The following is a 25,352-nucleotide window of genomic DNA, read 5'->3' as shown; positions in this document are numbered from 1 at the left end:
AAATCCCTGAAGTTTAAGAAATATAATTTAATAGTAAAAACAACACTATTTTTGTTTCTGTAATCTTTTATACCAGATTTGTTGTCACGCAAGTAAAATTTTTATCTACATATATTACATGTAACAAGTACAACATTTTATTCGTCAGAAAATCTGCTGATATTGGGTGCTCAGTAGATTTTAATTCAGGCTTGGGATGCTGCAGCAACAACTGCAAAGGAGGCAGGTTCAATATCTATTCATTGGTCCATGAATTCCAATACCCCCCCCCCCAAAAAAAAAAAATCTGGATTTTTTTCCCTAATTAGCTAATCCACAGTATCTTTTATCTGAACAATCAGACTGAGACACTCTTGCCAAACATAAGTAAAGGCCACTTGTAGCATCACATAGATCCTTACTACGAACCACATTAGATGGACGCTGAAGTAGTTTCTGTTCATTAAGTCCAGAATAGCCAACATTTCCTAATGATAGTTTTTCCTCATAAATTTGGATTTTTTCTTTGGCATGGACTAAAAAATTGCTCTTGTGCTGTTGGTATTCCTCACATAAACCGCTACAAAAGTACTTGTAGTTCACTGTTAGCCAACACACAAGAATAGCTTGCAAAGAAAATTCCAATGAAGAGTCATTTTTGAACAGAGGAACACTTGAGCTCTCCAGCAAAACATCATGCTCAGCATCATACAACATAACTATCAGTTCCATACCTCTAATACCGATGCACGGTGTTAGAAAATTGTTCCTTTCTGGATGTCTTTTCTTTTGTAGAAAAGAGAACACTATTGATTGTGCAATGGTTTGGTGGTTCCTTTGGAGACAATTTTCAACAGCAGAATTTCCATCAGAACCATTCTCTGAATCTTCATCAAGAGATTCCACAACTGGTAAATCACTGTTGACGATAACGTCTAAGTTCCCATGCCACACCTCCACATTTCCTTGAAAAATAAAGAAATTCAACAGTTTTTTGCATGTGCTTACATGATTTATTCCAAACTACATTTCTTACAACTACTGTTACAATACTGATATGGTCCATGGGCCTTAACAGTCACTGAAAGTACATGTAATGGTAAAATGAATGTCATATTAAATTTTAGAGAAAACTTAATTGCTTTTCAATAGGAATGACTTGAATTATACAGCGAACAGTACGCGCATCATTTACGCGCATGTAGCATTTCGTTATGTTACCCATTGCCAAGTATGTTGCTAATGCTGAGGGTAATAGAATGGATTATCAACTGCGTCTAAACCAATCAGATTTCGGTATTTAACATGAAAGTATAATACTGAATGGTATATAGACAAAAGTTTACCGCTTCCATCTTTTAATACCTATGAATGAAAATTAATCAATATGGATTTGACATAGTATCACATACAGGACAGTTCAGAGTCAGGCATGACCCTCGGGACAATCCTAATCTATTTTGTTAAATTCTCATGATACAAAGAACAAGAAAAACATATGGTTTGTAGGGTAGGGCTACATGTAAGAGAGCTGACTGGCCATGGCCATTCTTAGAATTTCTCTTCTTTAAAAGACAAGTTCTGTACAAAGATATAAGAAAATACTCCACAAACTTTAAGAGCTAAAATTTGTGGAATTTTTCATTACTAAATAGCAACTTAGAGCTAAGCAAATCAGATCAAAAGTTTTATCACAAATCCAGCATGAAAGTATACACTACGACCATTGCATTGAGTGATGACACTTTATAATTGGTGTGTACTTTTGCAGTCCAGATACAGAGTTAAATGACACAGCTAGCAGTTTGTGCATGAATTATGAATAACACATAAGCATGTAAGAGTTGGCTGGTACTTAAACAGCCAATGAAAATGCTTGCTTCATAAACTGCAACTCGTGATCCCTAGTCTTCACTCAACGCATCAGTCCATCAGTCGCAGCGTGTACACACATGCTAGATTTGCGTTCAGGTGTAGATCTGATGGATAATTTGATGACCACCCAGTTTCCAAGATTGTTTTTGTTAGGTTATAAATATTAAAACCTGGCACAGGATCCCCGAACTTTATTCAGTATGTTCAGAGGACTTTCCAGTATTAAGTGTGTCTGAACATATATTTTTTAAAAAACCCTGCCAAATATTTTCCTTACCTATACTTGTGTCTCCATATTCTCCAGTCATCTTGCATGGCTGTTCACCACAAAAACAGTTCTCTTGTTTTCTTCCACCAAAATTCTTGTCAATCACGAAGCAAGAAGAAGTTCCAAGTTTGCCAAGTAAATGATTGGCCACGATCACTGTTCGTTCAGTTTCTGACAAGGACTCAAAGCCCTGTGTATCAGGGAGGTTGATACTCCTATCTGCAATTGTATATCAAAGGACTACTTTTAAAGATCTTTTCAGTTTTCATTTAACATCAACAGCAATACAAAAAAATTTTAAAGCACATACTACATTCAGCATGGTGTCAGAAAAAGTTTTAAAACAAACTTTTCCTCCCCCCCCCCCACCCCCAATTAAAATATTATCTAGAACACTGTAGATTTCTAATTTTAAAAACATGAGGAATTAATATCCACGTAAAATCGCAAAATGCATATCTCACGGATTTTAAAATCTACCTTAAAGTTTTATTTTTTGGAACGATTTTACTTTTAAAATGAAACTATATGATACAAATCTGGCGTTCATCATGTTCATGATTTTACATTCTCGGGATTTTGATGTTGAATGGTTAAATCGTTGGATTAAGTACTCATGTTAAACAAGGAATCTACAGTATATATATGAAATGAAAGTATATATATGAGAGAGCATTTACCAGACCCCCCCCCCCCCATGAAAAGTTTTTTTTAAAGATTTGCGCATGATATTTGAGTTTGGTGCACAGAGACCATGTGATAGGACGTGCCATTGTCATATCAGTACATTTTTCTAAAATCCCTATCCCTGCTTGAGAGGCCTACAATGTAGGGTGAAAGGGGGAGGGGTGTTCAATACACATGTATCAATTAAACATCTATATAATAGCATCCATAGGGTTTTGCTACAAGCTGTGCATGCTATCCCCTATTTTACTGTATATACGAATTTTTTTGGCACATACTGCTCAGGTGGCAGGGGATAGTATCGTACTAAAGACCCGGTCAAATTTCTTAAAAATTAGTGATAGGTGCTGTTTGATGAGATATTTTATGAATAAAAATGAATGAAGTAATTATCAGATACTTTTCCTGTATAGCAGAGTGCTTGCTGAGAAAAATGATGTGCAATATGTAGGTGTCACTATGATGCTTAGGATAGACATAGATGCAAATGCGAAACTAATACATGCTGTGAGATGCTAAGGAAATTCCACTGGTAAGCAGTAGGGTTTAGGAGAAGGTCTGTATCTCAGAACGAAGGTGAAATCCCAGATCAATTGGTGAAATTTCATCAGGGCATACAATTATCTACCAAATGCTTTGTAATTTATCTCCCTCGCTCGGGACTGGGAGGGGCTGTAGGGGTGCGGATGAGGCCCAAATTTTGAAAAATCAAGCAAAAATCTTGCAGGGCCCCCAGTGTGTTTTTAGTGCATCTGCACTGCAATATGTAGATTACATGCTCTGGGTGGGTCTATTATTTAAGCTAGGGGTATATGAAGTGTAATTAACCAGCCCTCATGAAACTGTCCCCCCTTATTTATTTACATTGACCTCAAGTATATGTCTACCCCCTCGGTACATGTTAGGCACTCAAAAAAACTGTCCCCTGCCACCTCAGATTGTATCAAAATCCTGTTATAGCATTTACGCATACTTACTACCATTTAGGAAATCTAGTAGCTTCTGAAATACAAACAACCATTGCCTGTCATTCGGTAACGACTTGTTTTCAATGTAATTTCTTAAGACTTCGACACCGTCCAGGAATATGTCCCCGAACATATAACACTCATCGTACGGCTCCGTGTCACAAAATGCCTTTGAGAACGTCGTGCCCTTCGATGTAGCGGCATTACAGACATTAATTTTCAGAGGAGCAAGTAGAACGGGTGATTTTGTGTCCATGTCATAGCACAATGTCAAAATTGCATGCACCAGCTTTCCCTCGTCATATTTTCTTTCGTCTAAAAACTTATCGGTCCTTCTTTTCTTTTCGTTCGACGCCATGTTGTTTGTTTACAATATACAGAGTGTTTCCGGTAAAATTGCATTTTTCCGGAAAGAAGCGAGGAAGTTATGGGGGTGGGGGTATTCAACGATCTTTCATCCTGTGAAATTCAGAAAGAAAAGAATACCAAGAAAAAAAAAACCAAACGCTGCTGCAGTGTTGTATTGTACATAAAATTTCACTGCTTGTCACGATATCAGCTGTACTATGATTCAGTTCCGAATATGTTTTAATTTTTTTATGGGGGAAATTGTTTTTTTTTGGCATTGGCATTTTTTTTAAATTGAAAACGCATAACGTTCAGCAGTCTTGTTTTGATTCCAGAATATAAGTTTTTATTTTGAAAAAAAAATCGATATGTAAAAATTCACTTGCCACCCTACTTTGCTCTCTCTCTCTCTCTCTCTCTCTCTCTCTCTCTCTCTCTCTCTCTCTCTCCAAATTCAACGAATTTTATTCGCCAGTTCACGAAACGAAATTATGATATTTTCTAACAAATAACATGTCACTTGGTTTTCACAATAAGTACATGTAGCTAAGAATAACCTCTACACGTTTGAAATCTCAACCTCTCTAATAAATATCAATCGTCCAAACCAATATTTTACTTCTGATTTGGCCCTTTCTCATCACACGTTTCAATACAAATTATTTCTTAAGATATCTTTATCGGCGCACTGTTCGGGTAGAGAAAACTTAATTTGAGAAAAAATATTGAAGAATTCCTAAGATAATGATTTTTTTTTTAAATTGTAAAAAGTATCCTGTTTTAAATATAACTATATAGATTCAACATTAGCTATAATGTAAAACAACACCTCGCATTTCAAAATGATTTTAGTTTATAATTATACATGTATATGCATATGTTCATACATGACAGGATAGCTAAAAAGACAATTCTTACATTGTACTTGTCATATGAATATAACGAATCAAAATCAACAAATGTAAATTGCATGAAATCTTAAAAATACTGTTACATTAAGTATCATCCTGAGATGAGCATCACTTTGACATTCATATTACAATAAATTAACTTTAATGGCGTCAGCAATAGTTTAATATCACAATGAAAGTTTCCAAGATGGTAAGGAAGAGATATAATGACCGATTTGTCCGTTTTTGTTGTTGTTGTTTTTTTTTTGGTGGTGGTGGTGCTAACTTGCCACGTGCAATGGTGTAGCCCCGAAACAGCAACAAAAACAAACAACGCAGAAAACTATCATGGTCATAAACACACCGGTCCCAATGCCAGCAATCATGCCGCCGCTCCTGTAATTAACGAAGAACATTATATAGATCACATTTTGTTGATTAAGACACATTTTGAATTTAAAAAGATATATATACATGTATTACGCGTAAAGTTGGCCATGCAAAAGAAGGCTTTATGGAAAGCAAAGATTAAAAGAATAGTCAAGCTTACAATGTAGATACAAGTGTTTTTCTCATGAAAATGATTATATTGGCACATTTAACATTATCGCTAGGCAATATTAGGGTTTTCGATCCACCTTGCTGACCGAATATTAGTTGATTACACTATCCAAGTTGGATTAATTAATTTACTACAGAACTTACAGCGTTGAATCCGGGGCTGGTGTTGTAGTGGTATATAATTTTTCCTGTAGGTTTAAGAGTGCTGGTACATGCATGATAATTGTTAACAAAATATGATTTAAAAAACATTAATAATGAGAATTAGTTATGCTTTTAGAAAATATAACAAATCATAATGTTCAAGATTTATACACTGGAGACAAGACATTCAACAGTTTAAAACTTTACAGGTTCATCCATATTCAAATATGCGTTTGTGTGACGATAAAACAGTTTTATATATGAAGGGGCAAATATGAGTTTTAAAATATCCAACAGTGTACCCATTTATTTAACAATTCATTAAGTTCAATAGAAAATGAATAAAGAATATAGAAAAAAAATAAATGAAATAAATTCTCGGACAGGAAGTAAAAGTGAAACTCTTTTTCGAAGAATCATTCCATACATCACACCAATATGGCATCGTATAATTTACACCCCATTTTGTTTCAGGTATGTGATTTTAAGTTCATTGGCAGTAAAAAAAAAATCTGCCAACCAACGGCTTTTAACAGAGCTTACAACCAAACTCATTCAAAAGAAATTTTCAACTTCTAATAAATAAATATACCTACACACTTAAAAACCCATGCTGGGTGGGGTTTTTTTCTCCAGAATTTGGACATTGCTTGATACAATTGGTCAATTTATGAATATACATGATTTTAGGCTTTACTATGACTAATAACCATTCATCTGGTACATTTCTCTGGTTTTATCAGGAAAGTATTTATATGTCCCTGGTTTTATCGATTTTCGTTGAATACCAAATTTCGAGGACCTTGTTGTCGAGTTGTTCAACAAATCAAATGTTCATTGAAATTCAAGTTAAAGAAAACCACATTGTATTTAACGAATCATTGGGTACTGATTTCAGAAGACTGAGCGGTCAACAAATTAACCATTAGATCTGCTTTTAAATTTTATATTGTATATCCGAAATCTGAGTATATAGATATAACTACTTATCTTAAGAGGGTAGATATATCCTTCTTAAGTACCATTCGAACTGTAATTTTTCCTGAATCAGCGACAATTGATGCCAACATTAACTAAAAGTTAACATGAAGCAAAAATTAAATTATGCTTATGCTTATACATAATTTATGTGTTCGTTAATTACTTTATTACATAATCGTATTTAAGTTAAACTTCATAATTTGAAATTTTTTAAAACTGATTCTTATATAAAAGAAGACATTTGATTTTTAATTTACTGATATGGAAAGCATGAGTTCGACCTATTGAATCGTTTCCAATTGTTACCTCTTTCCGAATTCTCGTTATGCCATTGGGTAGTTACTAATCATACACATTGAATTTTTTTTTTAAAAAGAGGGATCGGGTGTTAGATTTGAATAAGGTGTGTTTCCTCGATATTGACGTATAAACTTAAGATGATTTGCACTTATTTAGTGGTTACATTGTATCAGTACACACTGCAAGACATCCATGGTGGACGTACATGAGAGTACTCTGTTTATAATTTTAAAATATATGCATTTGAGTGCCAATTTGCGAGATGTAGGGGATCGATTGTTTGCTTCAATGAAACTTGCTTATTAGATTTTTATTCATATGACCATTCCTGATTATTTTATATACAAAGATGAACAGAAAGTAATATGCCAGATGTGCCTAACGGTGGAGGTATTATTTAAAACGTTTCTTCGAAAAAGATTCGATCTACTTCCTGATTGTATATTGCCTTTAATATTTGCATTTCAAATTTCATTTCAATCCAATCCTACTTAATGGTTATGGTTCATCAATTCTCATCAAAGGCATTTCTGTAGGTTTTTACATAGTACCTAACTGCAAACGTGTTGATGCATGCACTTAGGCATTTAAATATCCTTTTAAAGTATAGCATCTTTTATAGCAATTCCTTCTTCGAAATAAAAAAAATTTACTTGTATTCAACGAACTTTAATTTGTAAACCCAATTGAACTTTATTTGTATCTTCTTTTTGAAAAATTTGATTGATTCAAATATTAAATTTGTTCAAATTTATCTAAAATGATATATTTTTGTAAAGATTTTTATTTATTAATTTTTTGATGTTGGTCATTCAGATTACACTGTATTTAAACTAATTTTAAAATGTTTTCCCCGTCACTGTAATACTAATTAAAAGCTATGAAAACGTCGGAAAATCATAGTTTTGTGTATCATAAATCATTCATAAAAGAAGATGAGAGGCAAAATCAGCTATCTCAGATTTCGAAAGAACGAAAGATGATGACCAATCTTTCCATTACAAACATCCTAAATATATATATTTTTGTTTATGTCAATATCTCTGGGTATATAGAAAGAACACGTCAAAGAAAAATATTAGTTATCAATTCTAAATGCATTTCGATGAAAACTATGTGTATTTATCAAGAAAATCAACAAAAAATATTGGGACCGGTAACTAAGGACATACTAAAGGATACAAATTCAGCCACCGGAAAATGCACCCACGGACTTTCACTGCATCACTGCTTATTTCCGACAATTCTCTATAAGTTCTCGGAAATTCTTCTTCCTCCTTTGTGATGATTTTCAGGTATACGAAAACAATTTAACAGGTTTCTTATTTGACGTAACAAAAAGACAGTGATTGCTTTACTCAAAATGGATTTTAAAGTTTAAAACATTTATATTTTTCTATTTAGGTATATTAGTATGTAGATTTTAATATTACTTTTTGTTTCATTTTTATACGCCACATACGCACAAATACATATTAAAAAATGCAAAAGGCGACTTTTTAAAAATTGTTTTGAAATTGGATAAAGACTTAATAACATTTTCTTTCCAAATGATGAGTAAAGATGTAAGTTTTAAATTAAGGTGCTAACGCTCTTGGTCCGTGGGAAACGGACAACATCAAAATAATTAAATAAACACTGAACACGAAGTTGCATTTTTATATTTTATTCATATCTTATATATGTCAAACTATATGTTAAAGTAAATTATTATTTCAAAAATCGTCTAAATAGTACAGCTTTATGGATTATGTTATTACTGTTTCTATATACTAGTACTTATGTTATGTTGACAAAACCATGAACTGAACGTTGTTAAACTTTATGTATAAACAAAAATTTGGAGCTCTGTATCTTGCTTATAAATAGACGACATACACTCAAATACGAGTTAAATATTCGAGATGCCTAACTGGAGCATTTAAAACGTAGAAAACGAAAAAAAAATTTAATTTGGTTAAAAATCGTGACCATGCTCCATTATTTAGGTTAAACAACAACACTTAAGTGTTCCAGCTACAAGTCTTGCGATTTTGTGCATGGTGAAAGTCATATATCTTTGATAATCATTTTGATCTAATTTCTTAAAATTGGAATGTGCAGAATAGAATTTTTTCGCGTTACGAAGTATAGCGAAAAATAATTGTCCTGACGACATGTAAACAATTACGAAAGTGTGGGGTTACTAAGTTTACCTTGTTATGGAGTATTTAGCCAATGAAATTTCAGTATTGAGTGTACGTGTTCGAATTGATTCATGGGTTGTCAGTAAGGTTCACTTTCTAGCGCACGCCGTCCCGAGCAAGTCGTGTTTTTTGTTTTGTTTTTTTTAACTATATATATATATATATATATATATATATATATATATATATATATACATAGGTGTATTTTATATTTCCTATTTCTATAAATTATTCAAAGAGTGAGGTTCCGCCACTCGCATGTTTGCTGACTCCGCATTTGGCCGCGGATACACAGGTTTCCATAGTATTTTCAAAACATCTGGTTGTTTTTTATCTATGGTTTTTCCTGGGCGGCGGAGGAGGCTTAAATCATGTTATACCAAAGTGTTATGGATGCGCATATTGTAATTTTTTGTTACTCAATATTAATGCCTTGTCCAATGGCTTCTTTATGTGTTTGAAAAATAAACCTGGCGTCAGCCTGCTCGGTGCGCTGCAATGCAATTAAAGGGTGTTTTTTATTATGTGTAGATATGAAATGAAGTGTGGACATACTAGTTTTACTCCAGTTCCAGAAAAAAAGATGTAAGTTTAATATCAAGTCATGATGATAAATGATAAAACTAAACGTTTTGACTATGAATAGATTCTTTAAAAATGTAACATGTTTTGTTTCATCATAATTTTATATACTTACATACATTACCTTCAATTATCGAACGAAGTTCCATTGAATATAAGAGAGAGGGGAAACTAGTCTAAAGATATTATTCTTGTCTAATTAATATTCTACATTGAAATCTAAAAAAAAGACTAAGATAGTCTTTTAAATTTTTATAGATATTTGTAGAGTGTAGACGAAATTTTTATTTATTAATATGTATAACTGATGTGGGTTTTAAAACTGTAAATAATTTTATAAGATTTCCAATGATTGTTCATGACTGTAACAATATGACAAAATTAATGTGGTTTGTACGTTTGAAAGCAATAATAAATGTTTAAAGTACCACTTTTTTAGCTCACCTGAGCCAAAGGCTCAAGTGAGCTTTTCTGATCACAATTTTTCCGTTGTCTGTCGTTGTCGTCGTCGTCGTTGTAAACTTTTCACATTTTCATCTTCTTCTCAAGAACCATTGGGTAGATTTCAACCTTTGGCACAAAGCACCACTAGGTGAAGGGGATTCAAGTTTGTTCAAATGAAGGACCATGCCCTCTTTAAAGGGGATATAATTGAGAATTATTGAAAATTTGTTGGTATTTTTCAAAAATCTTTTTCTCAAAAACTGTTCGGCCTGAAAAGCTAAAACATGTGTGATGGCATCCTCAGGTAGTGTAGATTTAAGTTTGTTCAAATCATGGTCCCCGGGGGTAGGGTGGGACCACAAGAGGGTTTTCAAGTTTTACATAGGAATATATAGAGAAAATCTTTACACATCTTCTTCTCAAAAACTATCGGACCAGAAAAGCTCAAATTAAAATGGAAGCATCCTCAGATAGTGTAGATTCATGTTTGTTCAAATCATGGTCCCCGGGGGTAGAGTGGGGCCACAATAGGGGGATCAAGTTTTACATAAGAATATTAGGCCAGAAAAGCTCAAATTAAAATGGAAGCATCCTCAGGTAGTGTAGATTCAAGTTTGTTCAAATAATGGTCCACGGGGGTAGGGTGGGCCACAATAGGGGGATCCAGTTTTACATAGGAATATACAGATGAAATCTTTAAAAATCTTCTTCCCAAAAACTATTTTGCCAGGAAAGCTCAAATATAAGTGGAAGCACCCTCAGATAGTGTAGATTCAAGTTTGTTCAAATCATGGTCCCTTGGGGTAGGGTGGGGCCACAATTGGGGGATCAAGTTTTATACAGGAATATATCGAGAAAATCTTTAAAAATTTTCTTTTAAAAGACTATTAGGCCAGAAAAACTTCAACTTGTGTACAGGCATCCTCGGGTAGTGTAAATTCAAGTTTGCAAAATCACAGTCCCTAGTGGTTGGGTGGGGCCGTGATGGCGGTTTGAATTTTTACATAGGAATATATAGAGAAAATCTTTAAAAATATTCTGGGAAAGTTTTTAGTTCAAAACTCAGTACTTAGTGTGCTTTCACAGGTTATGCAGATTTAAGTTTAATGAAACCATGATTCCCTAGAGAAAAGTGGGGACATGAAATAAGGGGAGGGGGGTATATAGGAATAGAGAAATATCTTCTTACAGGTACAACAACAAAAAGGGCTTGGTATTTACCAAAAAAAAAAAGAAAAAAGAGGTGGATAAAAATTGGCAGGTTTTCAATTTTTTAGCAAGATCTACTGTACTTAGTTGTCAAGATATTTTGATACTCTAATGCTAATTTGATTAGAATTAAGGCAATTGTTGCTCAGGTGAGCGATGTGGCCCCTGGGCCTCTTGTGAATCATATTTAATATCCGGGGCTTTTCAATTTAATTTTAGTTACAGAAGCGGAGAAGGTTTCGAAGGTATTGCTGGTGGTATAGTAAGCTTTATATTAAAATTTTCACGAAATGGAGCAGCAACTTTTACTTACTTGTCTTGCTTTGGGAATGTTGTGTGATGTTATGGTTATAAATGTGATCCTTTTGTTATACCTGACTTAAGCATAATTTTGCAAATGACAAATGTATATGTCCATTTGTGTCAGTCAGTACTGTTAACCAACATTTTTTCCCGATGACATTTTATCGCGATTTACTAAACACAAACTGGTTCGCGACGACTAATTTTCGCGAGTAAACCTTATAAAGATATGTGTTGTTAATAACAACCATACGTCAAGGGCTGGTTCGCGGCGGGAAATATTCGCGACGACGATGCTCTCGCGAACATTGCAAACAATTATCGCTTGCGAATAAATGTTGGTTTACAGTAGTTGAAAAAAAAATAGGTACAACCTACTTTTGTTTTAAAATTTCTGTAATACATTTTATAATACTACATGTAATGTGATTTTGATCTAAATTCTAACATTTTGTCACATGCAATGGTGTTTGCAAACATGCAAAATATTTTTGAAATGATTAAACAAGTTCAAATTTACTGCAGACATATATATAAAAGCAAGTATGTTTAAATTAATTTATACACATCAATGGTTTTCTATTTGTTGTTTAATGTTTAATTAAAATTGATATACCATAAAAACTTAAAAGCTGGATTTTTCTTCTTCAAAATTATGGTATATTACAGTAAAAATTGAAATTATGCTAAGAATCTTATTCTACATTGATTTTAGAATATGTTTTGTTTACTACACATTTCAATCAAAATCGTACGTATCAATAAATGTCCGATAGGCATGACTTTATTCTGTCCACATATCTTTTAGCATTGTTTACTATCAGCGATATTAATTACTTTCATAAATATAACAAGAATAAAAAAAGATTTTAGTATTTTTTATTGATTTTTTGTTTGTTTTTGACGTGTAACACCTGGTATAAGATTTTATCAACATATCGAGTATGATCATATTGAGAAATAACATTTAATAAAATTCTTATTACCAATCTATACAAAGTCCGTGATTCTTTAACATTATTATCATTAATTATTCTTCATTAGATAAACTACAATTTGAAAATGTCCTCCATGATGATTGTATCACAGAGGATCCAGCGACAAAGACTAAAATGCTCTAGATGGTAAAAAAAAACAACACTTTATTTAAACTTTAGGTCGGTAGAGTGAATTCTGGAAATCCGAAAACTGCTCACAAATAATCGATGCAGGAATTCTTGGATGACAACAATGCTAAACAAAATGATATAAGTAAGAATTGTGGACAATAGTAATGTTCACTAAAAACATGAGTGACATATGACATGTGGTAAAACTTCAATTTGACTGAGTCAATTTTACAAAGTAAGAATTTATCTACAACAATTAAGCAATTTCGCCTATAGTAAATAATGTTTTTGAATTTTTTTTAATACAATGTGTTATGGATATAGCAATTTGATAACAAATAAAGGATTGCAAGTTTAAAGTTTCACACAAAACGTCTTCAATAATAGTTCATTGAAATTTGATAGTTGTCTTAATTTTTAGATAAGCAAACTCAATTGTCAACGGAAGGGAAACATGAACACTGCAAATTCGTCATAGATTTTAAAATTCTGAAAAAACCCCTGACAAACTAAGGATAAAGTTAGCTAAATCTATAAGTCCAAATGCTAATACAGAGTTCATCGGTATATCTATTTGGAATATTTTATTTTCTTTATGCTCCCTCTTTTCAACTCACATACAAACAGATTGTCCTCGTTATCAACACATACACCCCATGGATCTGCCAGATCACAGTTATCTATGTAACATAGGAATTGGCCATCTTCATTTAGAATGTGGATACAATGATTGTCACCGCCTGCAGTTAGTATTCGACTCTGGCTGTCTGTTGTGATACCGTAGGGTTCAAATGGGTTATTTTTGGTGAATGAAATATAACCCGTATATCGAAACCGGAGTTTTCCCTCCTGATTAACTACCACAACTGCACCAGCAAGGCAATCAGCAACACATATGTCGTAGTTTCTGTTTTCAGTTATGTATTTAATTTCATTATTACCTGCGTACAGAGGTTTACCTTTATCATAAAATTGAATTGATTGTTTCTCCGTATATCCTGAGTAACGGACACCTTTAGATTGAGAATGGTTTGCACTGAACATGGTCACAAGAAGATCACCAGTAGATGTGACACACAACGCATTTGGGGTCCAACTATTTAATCTGATCAACTCTTCTGTTTGCCTATTCTTTATTCGATTCACTGTTCGTGTTTCCCCATCAGTGTATAAAAGATTTCTTTTACTGTCTACAGCTATATCATTTGGATTTTCCTGATTTTGTTCTAATTCTTTCAAGTAAAACGTTTGTTGTTATATCGAAGCATTTGATATCCCCTCCCTCACCACTTGTCCAAAGTGTTTCGTCATCTTCATTGGAAACACAGTAGAGTAAATCATACCAAGTCTGCATTTGGGTAACAATTACTGGCTCATCCAAAAGTTCATTGACTGAGTACATGTAGTTCGATTTAATCGTAAACCGAAAATGCTCTGTCTTAGAAGTAGTTAATGGTGTAAACCTCCCAAAAACCTTGAACAGTTTTTCAGGTTCAATTGCTTGAAGAATGAATGTTGGCAGCAATACCTGAACATTGTGTGGAATCTTTCTGAAATCATTAATCTTAGAATCATATTCAGTGGTCAAATATATCAATATCCTTTAATGACTGCATGTTCGTCTGTATCAGGGACTGTATCTATTTGATTTCATGATCTTTTAAGATCTCACGGTGTTTCACTTTATTATCAATGATTATAGTTTTCATTCCAGTGATAACCATATCGATTGTTATGTGCCATTTCTCTCCTTGTGTGGAAATATCTGTTATGAGTTTCTCATATCCTCCATCCAAGTCAATCTGATTTTCCAGGCGAGAACTATTTCTTCATATGTCGGAGAAAGTATATTTTCATATTCCTCCATATCCTTATCGATATTTATTTTTTGTTTCTTATAAACGTCAACAAGTTCTGAAATGTCAGGTTCTTTTTGTTGTTTGGATCTAACACAGCTAGGAGGAACAAACAAAGATATTGCAATCTTTGCACTTGAAATCACAGGTTTTCTGTTGATGTATTGCACATTTCGGAAAAATCAAGGTTGATTTTCGTTTTTGAAAGGGAACTATTGCATATTTCTGATATCCATCTGAGATGTGTTCACCAATACATAGCTTACAGAGGTTGACATGACAAAAGTCACATTAGCTATGTACTATGGCGGTCTCACAAAGGTAACATCGATGCACATCCTGGGCAGTGTTGCGGGCATCCATTTAAGTAAAGTTTATGCTATAAAAAAGGAAAGGTACTGTACCTTTTTTATTTCACACACATTAACTTTGCACATTTAAATGCGCAAACAATTTTTTATTGTGTTTTAAAGTAATACTCGTCCTTCAATTAACATTGGAATGGATGTTTAAACTTTTCAAATCCAAATATTTCACATTTATTATAGGATTTCGCCCCTGAAAATGAAAGTACTTTAGTTTATAATTTATACATTTTCATTTGTAGAATGTACATGTTAAGGTTATTTGAACGGGATATGAACACACTAACTTTTATAAGTGAGGAGTAAATTTTTGTTCATTGCTTGTGAATTAACATCTAACATGGCGGATGTCACGGTAGCCAAGTAAACATTTGTCAGGAGTTAGCTCTCTTAACAGAATATTAAATGTTCTTTCAAAAGAGAAACCTCCTACAAAACAAGTTGAGGAATAATTCACGTCTGATTTTAATTGAGTCTCCGATCGATATTACCATTACCAATAAACACAATTATTATACGTTATAATGATAGAAAACAAATCACAGTGCGTGGATATATAACATTTTTTTTAAAAATGATTAAGGGAAAATCGCATACATTGCAATTGGTTCCCGACAATGTACATTTAGCATGTTCTGGTTTTATTCATTTTAAAAGACTTGGTATTTGGTGTATGAATGTTTCACTGTTTGGTTTCAATAATACAGACAACCGGTTTGGTTACCGAAAACATGTTTGTTACTTGCTACCTCCCCCTTTTCAACCACAGAGTCTGACGTGTTTATAATGGCAAGATTGTTTGTGTCACGCCATGACTCATAACACACACAAACCTTTTATTTAAAAAAGACAAAATGGCGAATGGTTGTGAAAAACACTGTCGTACATTCGTACAATCATGCACATTGAAGTGTTTATTATCCTTTTTTCATTGAAAGGGAATAAATTGAGTTTCGTCCTGATTGTAAATGATAACACCTCTATCTATATGATATTCATTGCACTGCTGTAATTATGGCCCGACCTCAATGGTATATCTTATGATCATAATTCCAAGAACTAATTATATCATTTCGGCAAATATATAAAGAAATAGTTATTTTTAAAAGTTACATATTCACACTCAATCTTTTTACATTTGTACAACCATAATATGATTGTACAAATCTAACAAGATTGAGTGTAAATTGGCTATTGCCAATGAAATCTCTAGACACTTTCTGTCAAAAGAAAAAGGAATTGATTTGCTGAAAAATATTAAAAGAAGTCAAAGCATCAATTGTGTGGCGCGTGCTGGTGCATAAAGTGATGTATTCTTTTAAAAACATTGCTATATTATTCCCACGCCACATAGCACTGGTTAGGACAAAGCTATAACAAGCGTATAGCACAAGATGACAAACACACTAAAGTGCAATTGCATGTTTCCCAGAACTCCTACTCATGATTCTAAGCATGTGTACTTCTTGCAACTAAAACCAACGTACAGTAAAACAACCCAACTTAAAAGTAGAGCAGACATCAACCTAACTCTGGGTTTACTTTCGGGGTTTTGGTGGGGTTTATTTTGGGTCTGGTTTTTTAATTTGCGTCCACCCGGGGATTACTTTGGGTTCATTTGGGTCATCTGTACCCACTGAAGGTAAAACAGACTCGTATTTAATATATCTTACCATCTTACTGCCTCAAGTTATCCCAGAGTTTAACAAAGAGCTTGGGGTTTAACTTAATGTTAGGTTGGGTCTACTCAGTACCATACTGCTATAATCACATTTAAAGAATTGCAAGATCAATAAAGAAAGAGACAAGTTTTAGATTTTATTTTCATGTCAATTGATGCCATCTTGCGATATTGTAACACACAAACACAGTGATACGCTCACAAACCATTTTCATCGACCTACTAAATTAAAGGTTACGATCTATTGCTTGACTGAAATTGATTTACATTCATTATATAGTGTTTTGTTTTCAGACATTTTTACAATTTTTTCAACAAACAGTTATGCAAATCACTTTAAATAATAACAAAAAACCAGTTCTCGCATTAAGCATCTGTAAGATATCGGTTTGTACAGTGTGAAAAATCAGTGTAAGATGTTTTGCCTTACACTATGTCTTACAACGCCGCTGTTCAACGTAAACAAACATCGTTTTCTGTAAGGATATCATATATATTGGAATAAGCCCATCGATAAAGTTTTAAACTTGCTTAACTGGTACATGTGACAATATAGCATACTAAGTCTTTTAATGTAAAAGTTGTAGTTTACTCTCTTCTTGACTTGCACTATACATAGCACGCAAAAGGATAATCCAAGCGTAAATCATATATCACAACAGTAAGTAGTCAGACTCGTCGTTCTCTAATGTAAATAATGCGATAAAAAATCAATAATTAAATACTCATGTGGGATATTGAACACCCAGTTCTGTAAAGCTTCGACCTAGACCGCACATTTAAACCTCTTGTTGGAAAATGATATTGATATTGATATCTATTTTAAATATTTGATTTTCTTCACATTTCCTCGCACACTCTCGCACACAAACAGATTGTCATCATTGTCCACACGTAAACCCCATGGAAAGTTAAGATCACAGTTATCTATGTAGCAAAGAAACTGTCCATTCTGATCTAAGACGATGATACAATGGTTGTCACCATCTGCTGCCAGGACACGACTCTGACTGTCTGTCGTGATGCCCCATGGAATAAAAGATTCGTACTTAGTAGTGGAGGGGTGACCAGTGTGTCTCCATCTTAGTTCCCCGTCCTGATTTACCACCACTACAGCACCGCCTCCACAATCAGCAACACAAATGTCATGGTTTCTGTTCTCAGTAATGTATTTCATATAAACATTTCCTGAGTACAAAGGTTTACCCTCATCATCAAATTGAATTGTTTGTTTTTCGGTAGATCCCGAGTATCGGACAACTTTGGACTGAGTATAATCGTCACTATACATCGTAACCAGGAGATCACCGGTAAACGTTACACACAGCTGACAGGGCATCCATCCCTGTAATCTGATCAACTCTTCGGTCTGTTCGTTTTTTACTTCATATATTGTCTTTGTTGACCAATCACAGTACAGTATATTCCCTTCAATGTCTGCCGTTATATCATTAGGCCAATTTCCTGATTTTGTCTTGAGTGTATGGAGGAGTAACCCTGTAGTATTGAAACATCTTATGTCATCTGTCTCTCCACTTGTCCATATATTTTCTTGATTCACAAAAGTTACATTAAATAGTTCATTAAACTTGGTGTGGATTGTTGTAACAATCTCCGACTTATCCAGTAGTTTTTTGACTGAAGTGTTGGATTGCTTTTGTGACAAGACATTTTCTTCAGTAGCAGTAGATAATGGGGTGATCTGTCCAAGGAAACTATACAGCCTCTCACGGTCTATTGGATTTGGAGTGAATGAAGGCAGTGATATCTCAACCTTGGGAGGAAGTTTGTTAAAATCTCTGATCTTAGAACTGTATTCAATGATCATTGACACCTCATTTGATTCCTCTACTTCTTTTAAAGATTGCATGGTCTGATGAATAAGGGATTGTGCCTGTTTGATTTCATCTAAATGCTGTTGTAAAATGTCTCCATGTTTAACTTTTATATCGTCTATTTCAGTTTTCATCTTGGTGATAACGATGTTAATTTCTTTATGCCATTCTTCTTCCAGCTTTGATATTTCATTTGTAATTGTTTGGTATCCTTTATCCAAATTTGCAATCTGATTTTCTAAATCTTTAGCCATTTCTTCATATGTCGGAGAAATTAAGTTGTCCAACTCCTCTGCGTCCATTTTAATATTTTCTTTCTTTTCTTTGTAAATATCATCAAGTTCCCAAATATCATGTCCTTTGTGTACTTTAGATCCTACACAGGACGTGCAAATAAAAATGTTGCAATTATTGCACTGCAAATCGCAATTTTTGGATGGATGTGTTCCACATTTTGGATAAATCAAGGTTGATTTTCGATCTTGAAAGGGGACTATTTTATGTTTTTCATATCCATTAGATATATGTTCACCTATGCACTGCTTGCAGAGGTTGACATGACAAAAATCGCAGTAGCTATGTACTTTGGCGGTCTCACAAAGGTCACAGCGGTGTACATCCTGGGCACTGCTACGAAGATCCATTGTGAAATTCTTTCCTGAAAAAAAAAAAAAAACATTTTTCAAACATTTTTGCTGATAGGAGATATATGACCGGCGATTACGCATGAGAATAGGATTTTAAAAAAGTTTTATTTATGGGGCATTTCAAATATGAAAGGAGATAAAATTTTACATTTTTAAAAGTAAAAATGTTTAATGACTAACACTTAGATACACAATTGAAATAAATTATGCAACAGACAAACCTTATTTTGGGAAGAATGACATGTTCCACTTCTTGCCTCTACGTGTTAAATGTAGAGATCAAAATGGCGGATATTAATCGAATCAATGGTATGTGCAAGAGTAATGTTTCTTTACATCATGTATTGCCATTATGTTGTAGAAATACTGACAATGGTCTTTTCAAAACTGAAACCAATTAAATGAGGTATAGTATGATTCAAATATACTACATCTTTTGTTTTTACATACACGTTTATTCAAGAGTAAAGTAAGTAAATCCGTAAGTAAAAATAAGTGATGTAACTTGTTAGATATTAAACTTTGAAAGAAAGTGAAATGACTTTACTAATAAAGGTTACATGCATTTTGCAATGCTAAACTATAATATTTCAAAAAAAAAAATAATTCCAGGTTGTAAATGAAAATGATTTGGGTTATGCATTGACCCTTAAGGCCTCTTTGGATTGTGCATACACTAATCATTTAAAGTTGGTGAAAAGAAAAGTTGGTAAAGAAGACTGTGATACAGGTACTGTGTTTTGGTCATCAAAAGAAGGCTCTTTTTGCAGAAAGACAACATTCTCTATTTAGATATGAACAATAACTTAATTTATCGAAGATTATTTTAGTAGTAATACAGTAAGATTATTCAAAATGCAATGCAATTACTTGAGATAAAAAATGAACAATGACAAGTTACGCTCATAAAAAATAATGAACAATGACAAGTTACGCTCTTTGAAATTTTGCAACTGTGCTTCAGATTTAGGAACAAGTCAATGCAAATATGAGAGAGCTTTACGTAACGTTGTTGATTTTTAACTATTTTGTGAACAATGTACCGAGTCTTTTGAAATCCTTTCTAATTTTTAAAACAAAAATTACCAAAAAGAAAAAAACAATGACACATAATGTCCATTATGATCAAAGAAAATAATCAGCATTCTTTCATTTCTAGAAGAAAAGATTATATTGTAAATCTAAATGAAAACGCGCGTTTAGAAGCGATCAACTGCGTTAGGTTGATTTAAAAACAATGTCAACAATTGAGAGTTTGATAGTCTTTAACGATCACTCGGTTATAGATCCATACATTTATAGAGAGATAATTGCTTTACCTTTTTCTAAATTTTATTGGCTTAAATACTGAGTATTTTTATTTGACTCGTAGGACTACTTGTATTATAAATTAAAAGTTTTTTCCAATTGCAATATTGACTATTTCTTTAAGATGCGCGAGATTCAACTGTGTCTATGGCGTTGTGATTGTCAACACGTAAACCTAACTTCTAGATAGAATCGGTATATATCATTTTTCTCTCCCAAGAAGTATTTTATTCACCTCCAATTTTTTCTATGCATATACTCCAAAAAATATTTCATTGATTGAAAGCACATAGTAACTAATAGTAACACCTGGTATTTCTCTTTTTATACATCTTTTAATTATGGTTCATTATTTTTTTTTTTTCAAATTAATGCAAACGGTTGTACCAAAATTTATGCTCAGTGAGCAATATATCAATTTTGAAACAATATCAAGCATTGTAAAATTTGAGCAAACTTTGCTGAAATAGAAATTCAGAAAATTGTTTAATTATAACCGTAACCGTACTTTGGATTTAAAAAAATATGATTTTGATAATCGGATACATTATTTAGGTAGAAAATGGCAGTTCAAAGTAGATGCTGTTAATCTGAGCTAATGATTTAAATAATGTTATTTTATCAGTGGACATTAAATGGGTAGCATAAATAATAGAAGAGAATGTGTTTTTAGTCATAATATTGTATCCTTGTACAAAATACAAAGATAAGTTCATTTGTATTAGTAACAGGGTACAGGATTTAATGTTGGAGGGGCATCAGTTGTAGGCGGGGGGGGGGGGGGGGGGGGGGGGCTTGGGGTCGTCTGGAGTCTTACAGTGGGTCCCTGGTGGGGGATTTAGGATTCCTGGATTTATAAGATGTTGTAAGGTAAAGTCTTTACTGTTAACTTTACTTTTGTGATATCTCGTATCGTGATTATACGTAAAAGTGATAAAATTAAAATTTGTTAAAGGTGTATGGATTTAAGACCTCATCAAAAGCATCTGCTTTACAGGCATATAAAACATTATCTGTTTTCTCGTGAATGTCTTTAAATTAATTAATTAAAAAATCAAGTTTAATGATACTATGTAAATAAAGCTTAGAAAATAATAACTATGACAGCTTGTATTATAGTTAACCTGAAAGTGTCGTTAAAACACTAGATAGTATATATATAACCACTCACTGAAAAGTGGTTGATTGGTCGTACTTGAGCCATCATAGAGCATGACGAAAACAAGATATGTATAGTTACACGTTGAAAACATTTCACCATAAACTACACCGCTGAAAAGCAGTCTAATGTAGAGGAATCCAATAAGTTTCAAAAAGGTTGATGATAAAGATTTTCAAATACTGTTTAATTGACAGATTGAGTATGATTTAATTTTTTGACAATTAAGGGTGCGCCCCTCCCCCGCTTTAATCCGGCATTAGTAAACAATGATTTCAATACAAAGACAGCAAAGTAAAGATATGAAGTATTAAAAATGGCTAACGTCACGATTAATATAAATGGTCAAATTTTCGGGACAATCTGTTCTAAGGACACAAAAAGAATGCTTGAAGTGGGTAAAAACTAAAGAAGACCCTATAGAATAAAGCATTTGCAAATTCATAAACAGTTTTGTATTAAAACACTAATCCAGTTGTCGATTTTTTTTACTTAATTTATTATATAGACCTCCAACATTTTAACTGACTGTTGGTTATTAAATGTTGCAGATAAATTTGTTTTTGTGCGCCATAAATTGGAACTAATTAATATATAAGAAACTGCAGTTCCCAGTTCGTCCATCCATTTTTTTCAGACCGGGATCTACAGACCTGCAGCTGCCACTGAAAGAAAGGGATATCTTTTATTTTAACATGTTGAAATTCCTTTTTCACTATGGATACTCTGTGCCAGGTTTTGTCATTTTACGGGTGCTTCCAGAGAAGTCAACAATATGAAAAGTTGATTACGAACGGACAGACAGACAGACAAAAATTGCATTTATACAGTAACATTTCTTTTGCAATTAGTTAAAAATTGAACAATAATTTGGCTGGAGTATTATATTTATTTTAGCCGGATGCAGTGATGAAACTTTTAGTTGATCAGTAACTCCAATCTTCATTACTGGTTATTTAAGATATCGTATTTGCATGGGATATTACAATCTTGGTTAAAATTGTTAACAATCATTGAACCATTTGAATATCACCACCCAAGCATGCACGGTGCCTACTTTATGTAATAAATACTGAAAGATTTGCATTTGATGACTGTTTTTTGGTTTTTGTTTTTTCTGTTTTTGCAAAAAAGCTGCTTATACTTTTTAGTGTTTAATTCCTATTTTAGCCTGAATCTTAGTCTTCTTTTTCATCTTTCGCAATGACCTGTATTTCAGGACGCAGTTCGCAAGTCCTGGACCTTAATTTGTTATAAATAATTTGGGGCCTAAAATTGTTATAGCTATCTACTTGTGGTACACCACTGACAGTGTAAATATATTTATCCATAATTTATAATTTTCAAAATAGACCATTACTTCATATAGCATTATTCCACGCATATTCATGAAATAATTAACCTCTGTCTGCTCGAAATTGAACCACCTGAGCCCTTCATCTTTGTACAGTAAAACATCACATAACAAATAGGTATGTTACACTCTGCCACTTTTGTGACTTTATTGTTTAACCAAATTTGGTTTGAAATAATCAGGAAAATAACAATAGATGATTATATAATAATTAATAAGTTTATAGAATTTATCATAAAACTATGAATATTTCATTCTTTATGCCATAAAATTTTACAACTAAAATAATCCATAACTCCCATTACTGATGTAATCAATGATGTGATTGATTGAATAATTTATGCAAAACATAATCCTTGTGGTCTAAAAGCGCCATGCTTAATAAAGAAAAAGAAAAGAAAATACACAACGATTTTTTCTTTTTCTTATATACATGTTCATGAAAAAGGAAGGTGGAGGGATGGAAGTGGTTTACAGATCGCTTTGAAAACTTTCAATGCTTAGCTATCGGCGTTCTGAAAGAAAGTGAGAACCCAAGCTATTAAAATGACGCTCCCAAGATTTTACCGCGGATTAAATTCATTGGTTACATCCAGCGACGTTGATTTTGTGTCCATATATGAAGATGATGTATAACTTTGACAATACCGCAGGAAAGATAATTCTCGCCAACTTAACAGAAATTATTAATATGCATAAAATATTTTAAGAAATCTTAAAAACTATATGATGAAGATTTTCTACTTTTAAACTCAAAGCTTTATTACAAGTTGTTTTTTTTTTTCAAAAGATTTGTTAAACTTACAATAAATTTTTCTATGTTTAATTTTTTATTTTCGCGAGGACCTGAATTGAGATGCTTTTTACGTTGCTTGGTAAATTATGCTTCAATTTTGCACTCATGCTGTTTGATGTATCGAGGGTTCAATCGTTCAGCTGAATCACAGTGCAGTTTATCGTTGCAAATCAGGGCAAGTGCAAAATCGTACAATGCGTTCAGGGTCAGGGCCAAATGAGACAATAGGTCAGCAGATCCGCACCTGGTTCCATTATTTCTTCCGTTTGTAACTTAATTATAAATGCCTCACAAAACGTTAGTCAATGAAATAGTTGTATCTACATTTATTTAATAATTATCTTGTATTTACCATATTTTTGCATCGACATAGCATTGTCTTTTTGACATACTGTAGATTCTTAATTAAACGCAAGGAATTATTTTCCGCGTAAAATCGCAAGAAGCAATCCCTGCGAATTTTAAAGCATCGCTTTTATTTTTCAGACAGTTTTGAAATATACAGTTTTATAACAAAAGTAGGTGATCGCGATTTTATATTCTCATGATTTGATGCAAAACAGCGGAATCTCGGATTTAAGCACTCGCGTTAAATAAGGAATTTAGAGTATTTGATTTTTTTTACAAACCCAGCTGCATACTCACAGAAAAACAAATTGTCTATATTGTCAACACATAAACCCCAAGGCAAGTTCAGATCACAGTTATAAATGTGGCGAAGAAACTGTCCATTCTTATCCAGAATGTGGATAAAATTGCTATAGCTATCTGCTGTCAGGATACGACTTTGACTGTCTGTTGTGATACCATGTGGTTCAAATGAATCGCCCATGATAGAAGAAGTACAACCTGTATATCGAAATCTCACTTTCCCGTATTGATCTACTACAACTATTGCAGCAGCCTCGCAGTCAGCCACACAGATATCATTGTTTTTATTCTTAGTGATATATTTAATGTTATCATTTCCTGAGAACAGAGGTTACCCTTCATTATCAAACTGAAATGTTTGTTTCTCAGTAGATCCCGAGTAACGTACAACTTTTGATTGAGAGTCATCATCACTGAACATGGTAACCAGGAGATCACTAGTAGAGGTGATACACAACTGACCAGGCGTCCATTCCTTTAATCTGATCAGCACTTTACTCTGTCCATTCTTCACCTTATTCACTGTTCTTGCTTTACTGGTAGAGAAGATTAAATTTCCATAACTGTTTACAACTATATCATCAGGCCATTCCCCAGATTTTGTCCTTATTGTTTGGATAAGGAGGCCTCTGTCATTCAAGCATTTGATTTCATCTGTCTCTCCGCTTGTCCATATTTTCTCATCAGTAACATAGGCAACATTACTCAAGTAATAAAGGGAAGTCTGTATTTTGAGAACAAGCTCGGGTTCATCCAGGAGCTTCCTTACCAAAGTGTTTGATTGTTTGTTTGAAGTCAAGACATTTTGTTTGAATGCGGTAGATATGGAGCTAATCTGTCCAAACAAACTATACAGCTTTTGTTGG

The 25,352-nt window shown here is 33.2% G+C and overlaps 2 protein-coding genes across 2 annotated transcripts; both read right to left on the bottom strand.

The window, feature by feature from the left end:
- Positions 1-31: 31 nt before the first annotated feature.
- On the bottom strand, positions 32-4,153 carry LOC105325705 (uncharacterized). Its single transcript, XM_034449107.2, has 3 exons — positions 3,787-4,153; positions 2,132-2,341; positions 32-944 (listed from the first exon to the last, which is right to left on the bottom strand). The coding sequence occupies exons 1-3, from the start codon at positions 4,133-4,135 to the stop codon at positions 301-303; spliced, it is 1,203 nt and encodes a 400-aa protein (XP_034304998.2). The 5' UTR covers positions 4,136-4,153; the 3' UTR covers positions 32-300.
- Positions 4,154-16,889: 12,736 nt separating this feature from the next.
- LOC136274566 (tripartite motif-containing protein 2-like) lies at positions 16,890-19,526 on the bottom strand. Its single transcript, XM_066081672.1, has 2 exons — positions 19,440-19,526; positions 16,890-19,229 (listed from the first exon to the last, which is right to left on the bottom strand). The coding sequence occupies exon 2, from the start codon at positions 19,213-19,215 to the stop codon at positions 17,554-17,556; it is 1,662 nt and encodes a 553-aa protein (XP_065937744.1). The 5' UTR covers positions 19,216-19,229; positions 19,440-19,526; the 3' UTR covers positions 16,890-17,553.
- Positions 19,527-25,352: the final 5,826 nt, after the last annotated feature.

This window comes from Magallana gigas, chromosome 4 (genome assembly GCF_963853765.1).
Source record: "Magallana gigas chromosome 4, xbMagGiga1.1, whole genome shotgun sequence".
NCBI classification, from domain to species: Eukaryota; Metazoa; Mollusca; class Bivalvia; order Ostreida; family Ostreidae; genus Magallana; species Magallana gigas.
This window is presented reverse-complemented; position numbering and strand designations above follow the sequence as displayed.